The sequence below is a fragment of the Meriones unguiculatus genome, chromosome 20, assembly GCF_030254825.1.
Source record: "Meriones unguiculatus strain TT.TT164.6M chromosome 20, Bangor_MerUng_6.1, whole genome shotgun sequence".
NCBI lineage: Eukaryota > Metazoa > Chordata > Mammalia > Rodentia > Muridae > Meriones > Meriones unguiculatus.
The window spans coordinates 38,547,429-38,561,354 of NC_083367.1; the positions used below are offsets into that span (position 1 = coordinate 38,547,429).

The 13,926-nt window shown below is 39.8% G+C and overlaps 1 protein-coding gene across 2 annotated transcripts in view; it reads left to right on the forward strand.

The window, feature by feature from the left end:
- Positions 1–13,926, forward strand: part of Ros1 (ROS proto-oncogene 1, receptor tyrosine kinase) — a 133,313-nt gene that overhangs the window by 87,532 nt on the left and 31,855 nt on the right. For both annotated transcript variants that reach the window (XM_060373298.1, XM_021653063.2), the window contains exons 33-35: positions 775–892; positions 6,200–6,390; positions 10,564–10,647. In XM_060373298.1, coding sequence (XP_060229281.1) covers positions 775–892; positions 6,200–6,390; positions 10,564–10,647 — 393 coding nt within the window. The remainder of the gene's footprint in view (positions 1–774; positions 893–6,199; positions 6,391–10,563; positions 10,648–13,926) is intronic.

Sequence of the window (13,926 nt, forward strand, 5' to 3'; positions counted from 1 at the left end):
GGGAAAAACCATTTCTTATTTCCGTTTTCTGCTATCCTCTCTAGCTACATTCTGTTTTGTAGCAAGAACTATATAAAAGAGGGTAACTCAATGCCCAAGGAATACCTACAAAATAACTTTTGTAGTCCAAATGCTAAAATGAAAAGCCAAACCAAATCAAACCTTGCAAGTCTATTCAATTAGGATTCTGAACACCATAACTCTAGGTTGAGTCCTGGAAGAGTAGAGGACAAAATATTCCAAAAGTGTGACTTTTTAAAGCTTGTAATTGTCACCTATTTTGTGTCAATTTAAGATATATGATTAATCATCCCACTAACTAGCCAACCCATCATTAATTAAAGCTTCAGATGCTCACTAAAAATTTGTGCTTCAGGTCTGGGGAGACAGCTCAAGCAGAAAAGTCTCCAGAACGCACACCAAAAACCTGGATGTGGCAGAGCATTTGTAATTTCAGTGCTGTGTAGGTGGATTTCTGGGGCTCCTTGCTCAGCTAGTCCAGCTGAAAAAAAGAGATCCTGAAAAGAATAATGTGGGCAGTGCTTGAAGACCAAAACAGGTTGACCTCTGGCCTGCACATACATAGCACATGTATATACACCACACACACACACACACACACACACACACACACACACACACACACACAGCATTTTTTATCAGAATCTTTCTTTAAACATTTATCTTCTTTGACATATCTCAGAGAAAGATAACCAATGACAGATATTTTCTACTTGTAACATGTCAGCCAGTTCTCTCTTTACCCCCACCAAGCTGGAGTCCCAAGCAAACCAGGCACTCCGAAATTACTAGAAGGGAGTAAAAATTCAGTCCAGTGGGAGAAAGCTGAAGATAATGGAAGCAGACTGACGTACTATATCCTTGAGATCAGGTACGTATCATCCAATGCTGTATGTGCCACAAAGAGCTAATTACAGTTAATTACAAGGTGGTCAAAAGTAATAATTTTGTTAAAGTACATTTATATAGAAAGATGAATTTTTAAAGATTTTTGCATGTCTTTGTTCATTTTTCAAAGTCATACTTGACATTCTAATCATAAAACATACCACATCACTCTCAGAAATCTGCAGCTTCTCATTCAAACGTCACAGAAACCAATTTCCTCCGAGTTCATACAGCCGATACTTAATTTACCATCCACTCTGGTTAAGAAGCCAAGCTGATGTTTGGTATCAGGCAATGAATGCATGTAAACTTCTGATAATTTGTTTTAGGAAAGTTGAATGCTCTCAGGTGAGAATTGTAGAAAGCTATATATATATTTTTTTCCAGAATCTGAAACAAGGGAGAGGGCTGAAATGATATGAAGTCAATAGGTATTTGGGCTGTCTATCTGTTTGAGGTTAACAGATGTGTTTCCAGAGACCGAGAATGTGATGTAGCCTAAACCCAGCAGCTGAGAAGCATGTGTACCCTCAAACCAAGCCAGTTTGCAGAGCTCAGTAAGGGAACTGGCCCAGAAAGAATGACCTCATGCCAGCTCAAGGGGAGAAATCCAAATTCCAAAGACACTCCCCTCACGGGACTATGAAGCCATCTTTTAAGAGGCTCCAAGGACACAAGTCACTTCCATAATTATAGTCCTGGCAACTTGAGCTTTGGATCTATTTTTGTTTCGTCTTTACTCAGGCATCCCCAGAACCTCAGAAAATTTCCCACTTGCCTTAGAAAATTCTCTTGGCTACATTTTCAGTTGAAACCTTCACAAAATATTTTGTCACTGTTTCTCATACACAGTGAAATATGTTCTTAGTAGAACTATCTTGGTGGCCTGTGACTATAACAGTGTCTATCATCCAGTCCACAGCTTTATCCTTGCTGGGACTCCTTAGTGTATTCTCCTCAGCAAGACCTTAAAGATGTAATTTCACCTAAGTAGCTTGTGTATCCTTGCCCTCAGTCTCCACCTTTTTTCTATAATATCAACATTATAGGACAGGAGGAAATGTTGTCACATGTTTGTCATATCTTGAGAAAGGATCTCTAGTTGTACTCTCTTCTTTTTTAACCCTCATCCCCAACCCAGTTCTGGAGACTAAACCTAGAGCATGCCCATCAAGAGCTCTACTGAGTTATCTGTAAGCTACCCTTTAACTTCTTTTGATCAGGCCACACTAAGTTATCCAGACTAACCCTGAATTTGTTCTATAGCCTGGTTATGATGAGAACTTGTGATCCTCTTGCTTTTAGAGTAGTGGGGAAAGGGGAAAGCATATGAATTTGGTAATTGAAAGTCACAGAAATTTCCTCTTATAGTTTATCTGGTTAAAAATCTGACATCTTGCTGGGTGGTGGTAGTGCATACCTTCAATCCCAGCACTGAGGAGGTAAGGCCAGGCAGATCTCTGAGTTTGAGGCCAGTCTGGTCTACAGAGTAAGATCCATAAAGCCAGAGCTACACAGAGAAACCCTGTCTCCAAACACACACACACACATACACACACACACACACACACACACACACACACTGACATCAGGAAGACCACCCTTCCTTTTAACTCTCTAAGGAAGACTCCTTTGACTCCTTTGTCTTAGCTTCTTGGACCAGGTCTGACACCCTTGGTGTTGTTTGACTTATACACATATCTTACACACTCACACTCCCTTTTGTGTATTTGGACTCACCTTTCCCTTTTTGTAAAGGCATTGGTCTAGGACAGGCCTTTATCTAGTATGTTTTCATGTTAACAGGACAGGTGCCATGACCTTATTTCCTGTCAAGGTCACATGCACAGGTAGAGCAGGCTTAGATTCAAGTGTAGGGGAATGTTATTTTTTCCATGTTTGGATCCTCACCGGTTTGCTTTTTCTGAAGGTTAAGTTTTCTTAACCTGTGAAATGGGCAGAATGATGTCTTTCTCTTTGGGTTGTGAAAAGTCAATGAAACTCGGTGCACTCTACTATGTTGCATTATAAATGGAAGGTGCTCAACTAATGTCAGATCTTTCCACTGCCTTTGTTCTTCAGTAGCTGTAAAAAGCCACTTCACTGCATAATGAATAATTCAACCACATTTTCATGGCATTTAACAGCAGAGACCAAAATGTTAAGTCTGGAAATGTTCGGTAGCTTACACTCCAGTAAAATCTAATAAATTCTGGAAAATTTGTATTTCATGAAAAACTCAAATTTTAGGTTAGGCATGGATGCGTCTGTCATGAAAATGTGGTAGTTCTTGGCATAATCTGTGTTTATTGTACTATTTACTAGCTGAATAGTAAACAATAAAACATGGACTGTTTAGCTTTCTAATTCAGGTCAGTGCTGTTGTCATTGAACACTGGTATTTCCTGTCCTCTCTAAGACATTAAAGTTAAAGAAATAGAAGCTCTGGCAGGAGCAGAAAAGAACTTGCTGTACTTGGAAAAGCTTTAACTTTAGCTTTAATGATAGTTTTATCACTGTTTCCTTGTTCCAAACCTATCCAGGGTCATAGACGTGAATCTAGTTAATATAAGCATGGTAACTATTATGCAGAGCTGGGAAGTTAATCCTAAGTCAGTTCAATTGGCCTTTACTAAATATAATAATTCGTATGAAAATCATAGTACTCTATTTCCAGATACAGCCTTCAATTTATGCATTTATCAGTATCTTGAAATAAAAAGTATTTACAGCCCCACTCACTTATGTACGATTACCAATAAAATATTTTTTATGACTTAAAAAAAAAAAAAAGCCACTTCACTCTTCCTAGGAGCCCTTATGGTTTAAAACCAGAGCTCTGATTAAACAATGACATTGCCAACACTTATCCTGAGACTTTACAAAGTATAAAAGCAGAATGTCATAATGATTTGATCGGGGTGGTCCTGAAGATACCTTGGGAACAGTTGTGACTAACCCTTGGCTCTTATTCTTGTGTCCCCTTCTCTGGCCTCCTGGGGCCCAGCCCTTGTTTCTCCAGGACAGTATCCAGTTAGTGAGTGCATAGCTAGCTTCTGCTCTGTACCTCTAAAAATACCGTGGTCTGAGAGTTGTTCTTCCTTGTCAGAGCAGAGACAATTGGAAGACCTTGAATTTACCTTTGGTCCATGAGGCTATCAAAAGCCATTCCAGTTTCATCTTTTGAACACAGCTCTTTTTTTTTATTTTTTATTTTATCAGTTACATTTTATTAACTCTGTATCCCAGCCGTATCCCGATCCCTCATTCCCTCCCAGTCCCTCCCTCCCTCCCTCATCTCCACTGTGCCCCTTTCCAAGTCCACTGATGGGGGGGACCTCCTCCCCATTCATCTGATCCTGTTTTATCAGGTATCTTCAGGACTGGCTGCAAAGCCCTCCTCTGTGGCCTAACAGGACTGCTCCTCCCTTCGGGGGTGGGGAGACCAAAGAGCCAGTCACTGAGTTCCTGTTAGAAATAGTCCTTGTTCCTCTCACTTTGGGAAACCAATTGGTTACTGAGCTACCACAGGCTACATCTGAGTGGAGGTTCTAGGTTATATCCATACATGGTCCTTGGTTGAATGTCAGTCTCAGAAAAGACCTTGTGCCCAGATATATTTGGTCCTTGTGGAGCTCCTATCCTTTTCCCATCAGACTAACTCCCCTTCTTTCTTATGATTCCCTGTACTCTGCCAAAGGCTTGGTCATGAGTTTTTGCTTTGAAAACACTGCTAGTTAGAGTCTTTCAGATTTGCTCAGTAGACTCCTGTCATACGTTCAATGCACATCCCATCTGTCTTTCTAAACGAGGATTGATCATCTTACCCCATGTCTGCTCAATTGATTATCATTTTTAGTGTATAGATTTCATTATGTTTATCATATCTTATAGGTCTATATAAGTGAGTATATCCCATGTTTGTCTTTCTCCTTCTGGGATATTTCACTCAGAATGATCTTTTCTAGATCCCACCATTTGCCTGCAAATTTCATGATTTCCTTCTTTTTGATTGCTGAGTAGTATTCCATTGTGTAAAAATACCACAATTTCTGTACCCATTCTTCCGTTGATGGACATCTGGGTTGTTTCCAGGTTCTGGCTATTACAAATAGAGCTGCTATAAACATGGTTGAGCAAGTGTCCCTTTTGTGTACTTGAACGAACTTTGTATATACCTAGCAGTGGTATAGCTGGGTCTTGAGGAAGCACTATTCCTAATTGTCTTAGAAATTGAACTCAGCTCTTGTACTATTTTTATGTTTCATATGAAAATCAATGTGAATTGACTTAGAAAAGTGTAGGCCAATATAAAAGGAAGTGATAACCTTAGAATCTCATATATACTGATACTTTTGGTGGCTGATCTATATACAAAGTTATTAAGTATTATAATACCATTCTTTAAATTTTAATTCTATATTTTACCCATATATAGCATAAGTAAATTACAAGTGATACAGGAGATTGAAAAATTAAAAAAATATAGGCCAAGTATGGTATTAATGCCCATAACCATGAGGCAAAGACTGAAAGATCATGTATTCAAGGCCATCTGGCTACATAAATAGCTCTGTTTCACAAACCCAACCAATCAATTAACCAACCAACCAACCAACCAACCAACCAACCAACCAACCAACCAACCAAAGAAACAAAGGAAGAAACAAACAAAAACACGAAGGAAATGGCTCAGTGGGTAGGAGTACTTACTGTGAAAACATAAGGATCCAAGTTTGAACCCTAGATCCCACATAAAAAGCCAGGTGTGGCTGTGTGTATGCTATAATGTCAGCACTATAACAAATGGAGGCATGAAGATCACTGGGTCTGTCAATCAGTCTTCCTTCAGGTTTAGTGAGAGACCATGTCTCAAGGGAGTAAGGCAGAGAGTGATAAAGCAGGGCACCCAATGACTTCCTATGACCTCTGTAATGAGTGCAGGGTGGAGTACACTTATGTACATGTATACCATATGTACATGCAGAAAAGAAAAGAAAAAAGCACAAACGTTCTAGCTAAAAAATGTGATATAATTATGTGTTTGAATCTTAGCAATTTCCTGCATTTTAGGCAGTAGGAACAGGGTCATCAACTTTCTCTTTTAATGCATTGAGTTGGTTTGCTCATGAATTGCTAAGACTTTAATAAGCATGCTCCATTCTGCAGAAAATCATGCAATGGAAGTAAGGCCAAAGGTCAAGTGTGTGATAAGTGACGAGTGACTAGAAAAAACACCACATTGTTTTGTATGCTGTAGGTGTCTATTAATCTATTGTTTCTTTTGCAGAAAGGGCATTTCAAATGATTCACAAAACCAGAGTTTAAGGTGGAAGATGGCGTTTAATGGGTCCTGCGGTAGCATTTGCACATGGAAGTCAAAAACCCTGAAAGGAACATTTCAGTTCAGAGCAGTAGCTGCAAACAATATTGGGCTTGGAGAATATAGTGGAATCAGTGAGAATATTACATTAGTGGAAGGTATGTTAACATGTATGTCTTTACATTAGTTTATAACATAAATATTCAGTGCCAAAGATATATACATTCTTAGTATCAGCAACAGATATGAACAGATATGATGGCTGGATAACCTATCATACAAACTCTTGATTGGTTCAGTTGATCTGGTGTATTCTTCTTAAAGTATCATTGTTTGTTTGGTTTGGTTGGTTTTTTTTTTTTTTTTTTTTGAGACAAGGTTTTTCTGTGTAATAGCTCTGGCTGTCTTGGAACTCGCTTTGTAGACCAGGCTGGCTTCAATTAAAGGCGTGTGCCACTATGCCTGCCTATAAAACATCATTCTTATCTTGTTACTTTGCTTCTCAGTTAAAAGGGGCCATTCAGAATGTCTACCACCCCAATTCCATGCTCTTTAAAAGACTTTCCAGACTGTCCATTATCTGGCCTTTATCTATCTGGTCACACATAGTATCTACTTGTTACTGCTCTCTCTTACATGAGAGACTTAGAACTACTCTGTCTTCCTTTTATCTGTTCCATTGTATCCTCCTTTAGGTTATGTATTACCTTTCTAAACACTGACCCGAGTCAACTTGGGCATGTAAGAGTTTATCTGACTTTCAGGTTATAGTCTACTATCAAGGGATGCCAAGGCAGGAACTCAAGATAGGAACCCAGAGGTAGGAACTCCAGCAGAAACCACAGAGAAAAGCGACTTGCTGGCTTGCATTTTGGTTCATATCCATCTACCTTGCATATATATCCTGGACCCAGCAGCCTGGGGTGGGTAGCACAGTGAGGCTGTCCATTCTACATTAATCAGAGATTAAAAAAAATGCCCCCACAGACATAACCATAGACATCTGACAGAGGCAATTCTTCAACTGGGGTGTGTCAAGGAGATAACAAAATTAATGAGGACCTATAGGCTGGAAACTTCAGTGAGACTTCTGATTTGTTTCTCTTTCTAGTCAACAACTTCAACTGATTTTGAAAAGAAACATATCAACTGCTCTTTTTTTTTTTTTTTTTTTTAAATTACATTTATTTCTTTGTGTTTGTGTGTGCATGGGCATTCACCTGCCATAGTAATGTGTGTACAGGTGGCGATCACCTGTAGAAAAGTGAGCTCTCTTCTATGTGGGCTACAGGGATCAAACTCAAATTGTAGTACTTGGTGGCAAGCACCCTTATCTGGTGGGCCATCTTGCTGGCCCACTATCTTAGTTTCTCACTGTTAAATTCCCGCATGTCTAATTTCCACACTGGCTTTCTTGATGTAAGATACTTTTTCTTGTCTGTGCTCTTAGCTTAACCACACTGCTGAAGATTTAGCTGATGTGCAAGGTAGACCCTTAGCTCATCATTTTTTCTTTTTTCTTTATATTTTTATTAATTACAATTTATTCACTTTGTTTTCCACCTGTAGCTCCTTCCCTCCTCCCTTCCTCCCTCTTCTTCACCCATTCCCCTCCCCCAGTCCACTGGTAGGGGAGGTCCTCCTCCCCTTCCTTCTGATCCTAGCCTATCAGGTCTCATCAGGACTGGCTTCTTTGTCTTCCTCTGTGGCCTTGTAAGGCTCCTCCTCCCTCAGGATGACCTCATCAGAGAGCAGGCCAATCAGTTCATGTCAGAGACAGTCCCTGTTCCCATTACTATGGAACCCACTTGAACACTGAACTGCCATGGGCTACATCTGTGCAGGGGTTCTAGCAGCTGAGGAATGGATACAGAAATTGTGGTACATTTACATAATAGAGTATTACCCAGCTATTAAAAACAAGGAAATCATGACATTTTCAGGCAAATGGTGGGAACTGGAAAAGATCATCCTGAGTGAGTTATCCCAGAATCAGAAAGACACACAAGGTATATACTCATTCATAAGTGGTTTTCAGACAAATAATATAGGATAAACGTACTAAAATCTGTACACTTAAAGAAACTAATCAAGAAAGAGGACTCTGGCTGAGATCCTCAATCCTCATTCAGAAAAGCAAAGAGGATGGACATCAGAAGAGGGAGAAAACAGGGAACAGGACAGGAGCCTACCACAGAGGGCCTCTGAAAGTCTCTATCCTGCAGGGTATTAAAGCAGATGCTGAGACTCATAAACAAACTTTGGGCAGAGCTCAGAGAATCTTATGAAAGAAGCGGGAGAGAGAAAGACCTGGAGAGGACAGGACCTCCACAAGGAGAGCAACAGAACCAAAAAATCTGGGCACAGGGGTCTTTTCAGAGACGATACTCCAACCAAGGACCATTCATGGAGATAACCTAGAACCCTCAGCTCATCTTTAAATGATGTGAAATAGCTCCATTCACTGATTTCAGTGTGGCATGTGAAGCCTCCTGAGACCTGCTCAAATGCTAGGAAAATGATTCGTTTGTGGGAGTGGGGAGCAGGTCTCAGGTGGCTGCACATGCCACACTGAAATCAGTGAATGGAGCTATTTCACTGCAGTGATTATAGCAGGTCTGATTCTCAGTTTATATCATGTATGTACAAAATATCACTTTGATTTATGTTCTTCAATAAAAGTAGATTCTAATTATGTCATTTGTTCTCATCTAGCCAGTAGAGTTTCTTTCTTTTTCTTTTCTTTTTTTTTCTTTTTTGTGGTAAGGTAAGAATTGAACCTTGGACTTTGCACATGTAAAGTAAGTGCTCTGTCATTAAAGTAAATCTTTAGCAGTGTAATGGCAGGACATTTAACCACACTTGTTTATTTTACTTTTAGATTTTTGTTTGTTTGTTTTGTTTAGGGTTTTTTGTTTTGTTTATTTCCTTTTGTTTTTATTTTTAGACAGGGTTCTCTGTATAGCCTTGGCTGTCCTGGAACTTACTCTGTAGACCAGGCTGGCCTAGAATGCAGAGATCTGCCTGATCTTGGAATTAAAGGTTTGTGCCACTACCTATGGCTTACTTTTAGATTCTTGCAAGCATATATTAATTATAAATGCTAATGGGATTCATTGTGTCATTTTTACACAAATATGTAATATACTTGCTGCCATACGTCATACTTGCTGCCAAGTATGACGACCTTGATTCCAGGGAGATTAGTCCCTGGAATCACCATCATAGAAGAAAAAAACTGTTTCCCACAAACTGTTCACGGACCTCCAAATCTATGCCTTGCAGGCAAGTACTTGTACCTACACATACAGGCAACACACAAACAAATACGTAAGTAAAGAAATGTGATAAAAAATTTTAAAGAAATGTCCAGGAGATCTAGCTCATCAGTTCAGAGCACTTAGTCTTGCTGAGGGCCTGGACTTGATTCCCTGGAATTACATGGTGGCTCCCGGCTCTCTGCAATTCCAGACTTCCCCGGGGATTTGATGTCCTCTTCTGTCCTCTACAGACAGTTCATACACACGGTGCACAGATACCCATGAGTGCAAAACATTCATCCACACAAAATTAAAAGACAAAACTGCCATCATTCTTGTTTATATCATAGTTTAGCTAGCTCGTGCTTGGCTAGATATTTTCTGAAAAGAACCAAGGAATAAATGGTTTAGGTTTTTCAAGTTACATCTGTTTTCTGTATCTGCCCCGTCTTCTTTCTCCTCCTCTTCCTTTTCTTTTCTACTTTCTTTTCTTCTTTCCAAAATAGTTTTTAAATGTAAAAAGTATTCTTAGCTCATGAGAAGTTTTAAAAGGCTGCTGCCAGGTTTGTCCCACAGGCTCGAGTTTGCCAAGCTGTGGTCTGCAGGCTTGTTTCTCCTGTAAACAGCATACCAAAGACAGACACTCTATCACATTTTCATCTTGGTATTCCTTAGATTAATGGCTATAGAGTTAAATGGGTTTGGAGATCTAAAGGAAAATAGTAAATCTCATCTATTTAAAAAAATATTTAAAGATAAAGACTCCTTTGTCTCGAATTCTTTAGAAAGAATCATACATGCTTCTTAAAATCATAGATTATGTCGGTGTGATTTGGGGAGATGGTGAAATAGCAAAAGGGAAAGCTGCAGCTTTGACTTTGGTTTCTGCTGAGTGCAAGCTCTCAGTGTGGTTGATTTCAATCTTCTGATTGCTAAACGACTGGCTTATGGGAACCTCAGAGGAGCAGGCTACTGCTAGCCAGTGTGTGTGTGTGTTGGGGGGAGGGAGGGAAGAAATATGACAAGTTAGCTTTTTGTGTGAGTTAATTTATTTGCAATTTATGTCTTTAGATGGTTTTTGGATAACAGAAACAAGCTTTATACTTACCATCATAGTTGGGATATTTCTGGTTGCTACAGTCCCACTGACCTTTGGTGAGTATCATAGATTTTATAAGCAGGTAATAAATAGTTTATTAGATCATACTGACTGATTTATCTTTCAGTTCATCTAATTTCCTATGTGAAACATAACCTGATTAAGTAAGTTAGTAAAGTTCACAGCGTTGCCTTTGGCTGTCTTTTCGTAGCTACTAACTTCTATGATTTTTTTTTTTTAATTAAAGCATATGCTAGCTTTCTTTCACATAAAGGTTTATTCTGGCTTACAGTTTTCAAGGCGTTAGTTCATGATCAAGTGGTCTTGTTGCTTTGGGTGTGTGGTAGCCCATCATGGCAGGAGCATGACGTGGCAATGTCTCACAGCTAGGAACAGAAGAGAAAGAAAAAGGAGCTGGGGTCCTGCCATCATCTTCAAGAGCATGTCCCCAGAGACAAAACACTTTCCATTATGCCTAACCTCTGTAGTCTAAAGATGTCCAGCTGGGGACTAAGGCTTTGACACATGCACCTTTGAAGAATATTCTGGATACAAACCACTCCACAGGACAACTATCTCATAGCTAAAATATCAGTATATACATTTGATAGTATACTTGAGATGCAGCTATTTGTAAAGATACTCTATTTAGCTTCCTGTAAAATAGCATTTGTTTCTGATTAGCTATTGTAAGTGTTCTGTGGCTTTTAAGTTAGAATCTAAATAAAAAAAAAAGAAGTAACCAGAGATACAAAAACAGTGTAGGATTAATCGGAAGCCAGCGAAGGTCACTGGTTGGGATAGCTTTGGTCTCCAAGTAGACAGCTTAGTTTGGAATGAATGGGGCCTCTCACAGGAGACCCATTTCTGGTCTGTGGGACTCATGCTTGCTTTCTGGCAACTGACAGGCTTGCTTCAAATCACCGCTCGTTTATAGAGGATCGAAAAGCCAGCAGAATTAGGTCAGGTAGCTATTTTCCATCATTTATTTTATGTTACTATGCTATTCCTTTAAGCTGTACCCCTTTATAACGTTTATTTTAATTGTGATAAAAACCACAGAAAACCCAAAATGGGTAGTAAGAATTTGGGCCCAGAGGGATATCACTATGATCATATATTCTGGCTTATTCCTGTTGTATAATAAATGTTAACATCACGATTGTTCAGTTCCCCGCGTATCTAGATTTGGGTTACAAGATTTAAGAGCTTTCCATCTACTGCTAATACCAAGAGTGACCAACCCCATCATAGGATCATAAGAAGGGCATGATACCAGAAAAGAAATTCTAGCACATATTCAGAAAGCTGCTGCTTATTGTGTTTTTAAGTAAGAGAAAGTTAAATAAGAAAAGCAAAAGGAAGAACTACAAACACAAGGTTGAATTCTCTCTGGAAAAATAAAGCTACTATGTAATTAAATCTCCCAATCAGTACTCTTTCTCCAGGCAAGAAAGTATCTCACTGGAGGTAAAAGTTTTCAGACAACACTTTGAATTTGAACTGAGGTTTCACTTAAAGAAAAATTCCACCCAGTCATTTTCTGAGAACCCCTCAATAGGCCTGGCTGAAGAGTCCATCAACCTGGCCAGTATTAAATTTAAGCTTGCTTCCAATTTAGAAAAAAAAAAAAATCCATCCAGATAACACATCTAACTCGTTCAGCTAAGTGGGGACAGCTAATTTTTTCTGTGGAGCCTGCTAGGATTTTGACCTGTGGTTCCAGGGAGTCTGGGTATGGCACAGCTGATGTTTGTGCCACTAAGCCAGTCTCTCTCCAGAGTTTCGTGTCTGGCTGCGGTATATTTGGCAGTTGGCATATAGACTCGCCTGCTTGTCTGCTTCCTGCTGGGAGGCGTGTGACACGAGGAACCCTTCATCTCACCTTTGCTTGCCTACTTTCTCCATCACCACTGCTTGACCCCATGACTCCAGGGGATGAGAATGAGATCATTTCAATGTTTAGTGTGCTTTCGAGACATCCTGCGGATATCTGACTTTCTCAGGACTTAAAGGTTTTCATTTTGTTTGGAATTTGTGGACTTTGGGGTGGAGCTGAGCTAGTACAGTTTTTGCTTTTGTTAGTAGTGCGTGCAGTTTTACCAGCAGGAATGTGCGAGTGCATGAGAAAAGACTAAGTTATTAAGGTAATAAAAAGTAGCAATTCTTTAGAGATTGCATTGTGCTGTGGGCTCTGTAAAATTGAAACAAAGGCTTAAGAGTAAGTACTGGCAGCCTTTGGGTTGGTGAGAGGCCCCGTATGTGGTAAGGCAAAACAAATGTCACGCCAGGGAACAGCATTATAAATTATGGTCCGTGACCTCAGAATCTTGTCCTTTAATAATGGACATAAGACATCCTGTGTGAGAGGACTCATCAGGATGCTGTGACATGAAATGTGGGTGACAGTGGCATGGAAGAGCACTGACAGCCACAGCTGGCCTTTTAGGGTCATCGGTGAGAGGTGAGCAGAGTTTGCAGAGGAATGAGCGGGTGTCTGTTACAAGAAACTATGAAATAAGGTTAATGTTTTTGTTGTTGATTTTTTTTTTTTTTGAGGTAGAGCTGATTTATGTGTAGAGCAGCCTGATCTGGAATCTGTGATCTTGCTGCCTCAGCCTCCCATGTCCTCAGATGACAGGTGTGTGCCCCCATGCAAACGTTCAAAGCAGCATTTTTGCTGGTTTGACCCCTGTATCTATGTACAGCACAGATAGGTGATCTGACATAATTGCATTTCAGTCTTTATTGAAGAATGTTTTATCATTATAAAAAAACTGAGCATGATGTGAAAAGGGGGGATACAAAACACTCATGATTCTACAAGTAGGCTGGACCAATGCTGCTGTTTATTGCAGTAACTTTTTATGTGTGAATGTGAACAACAGATATGTATTCTTTTGTATGTATTTCTGTCTCTGTGTTGCAGTCAAAGGTGTCAGAGAGCACTTTAAACAGAGCTGAGCTTTCATTTCGAGGCCACCCAGGGGGGATATAGGACTCCTACAACTCTGGGGAAGGGAAACATTTCAAGGGAGTTCTAAGAGTTTAACCGGTGGTTCCAGAATCTAAGGATTGCACAGCTGTGCAATGCTGTTCTGTGCTGTGCTGTTCTGTGCTGTGCTGTGTGCGTGTGTGCATGTACATGTATATATGTGTGGATATCAGGGGTCAATGTCAGAAGTCTTTTTCTATTCCTATCCACTTTTTTTTTTTTTTTGAGATAGTCTGCTATTGAAGCTGGAGCTTACTAGTCAGCTAGGCTGGGTGGCCAGCAGGTCCCCAAGATCTGCCTGTCTCTGACCTCTACTGCCAACACTGGGGTTACATCTATG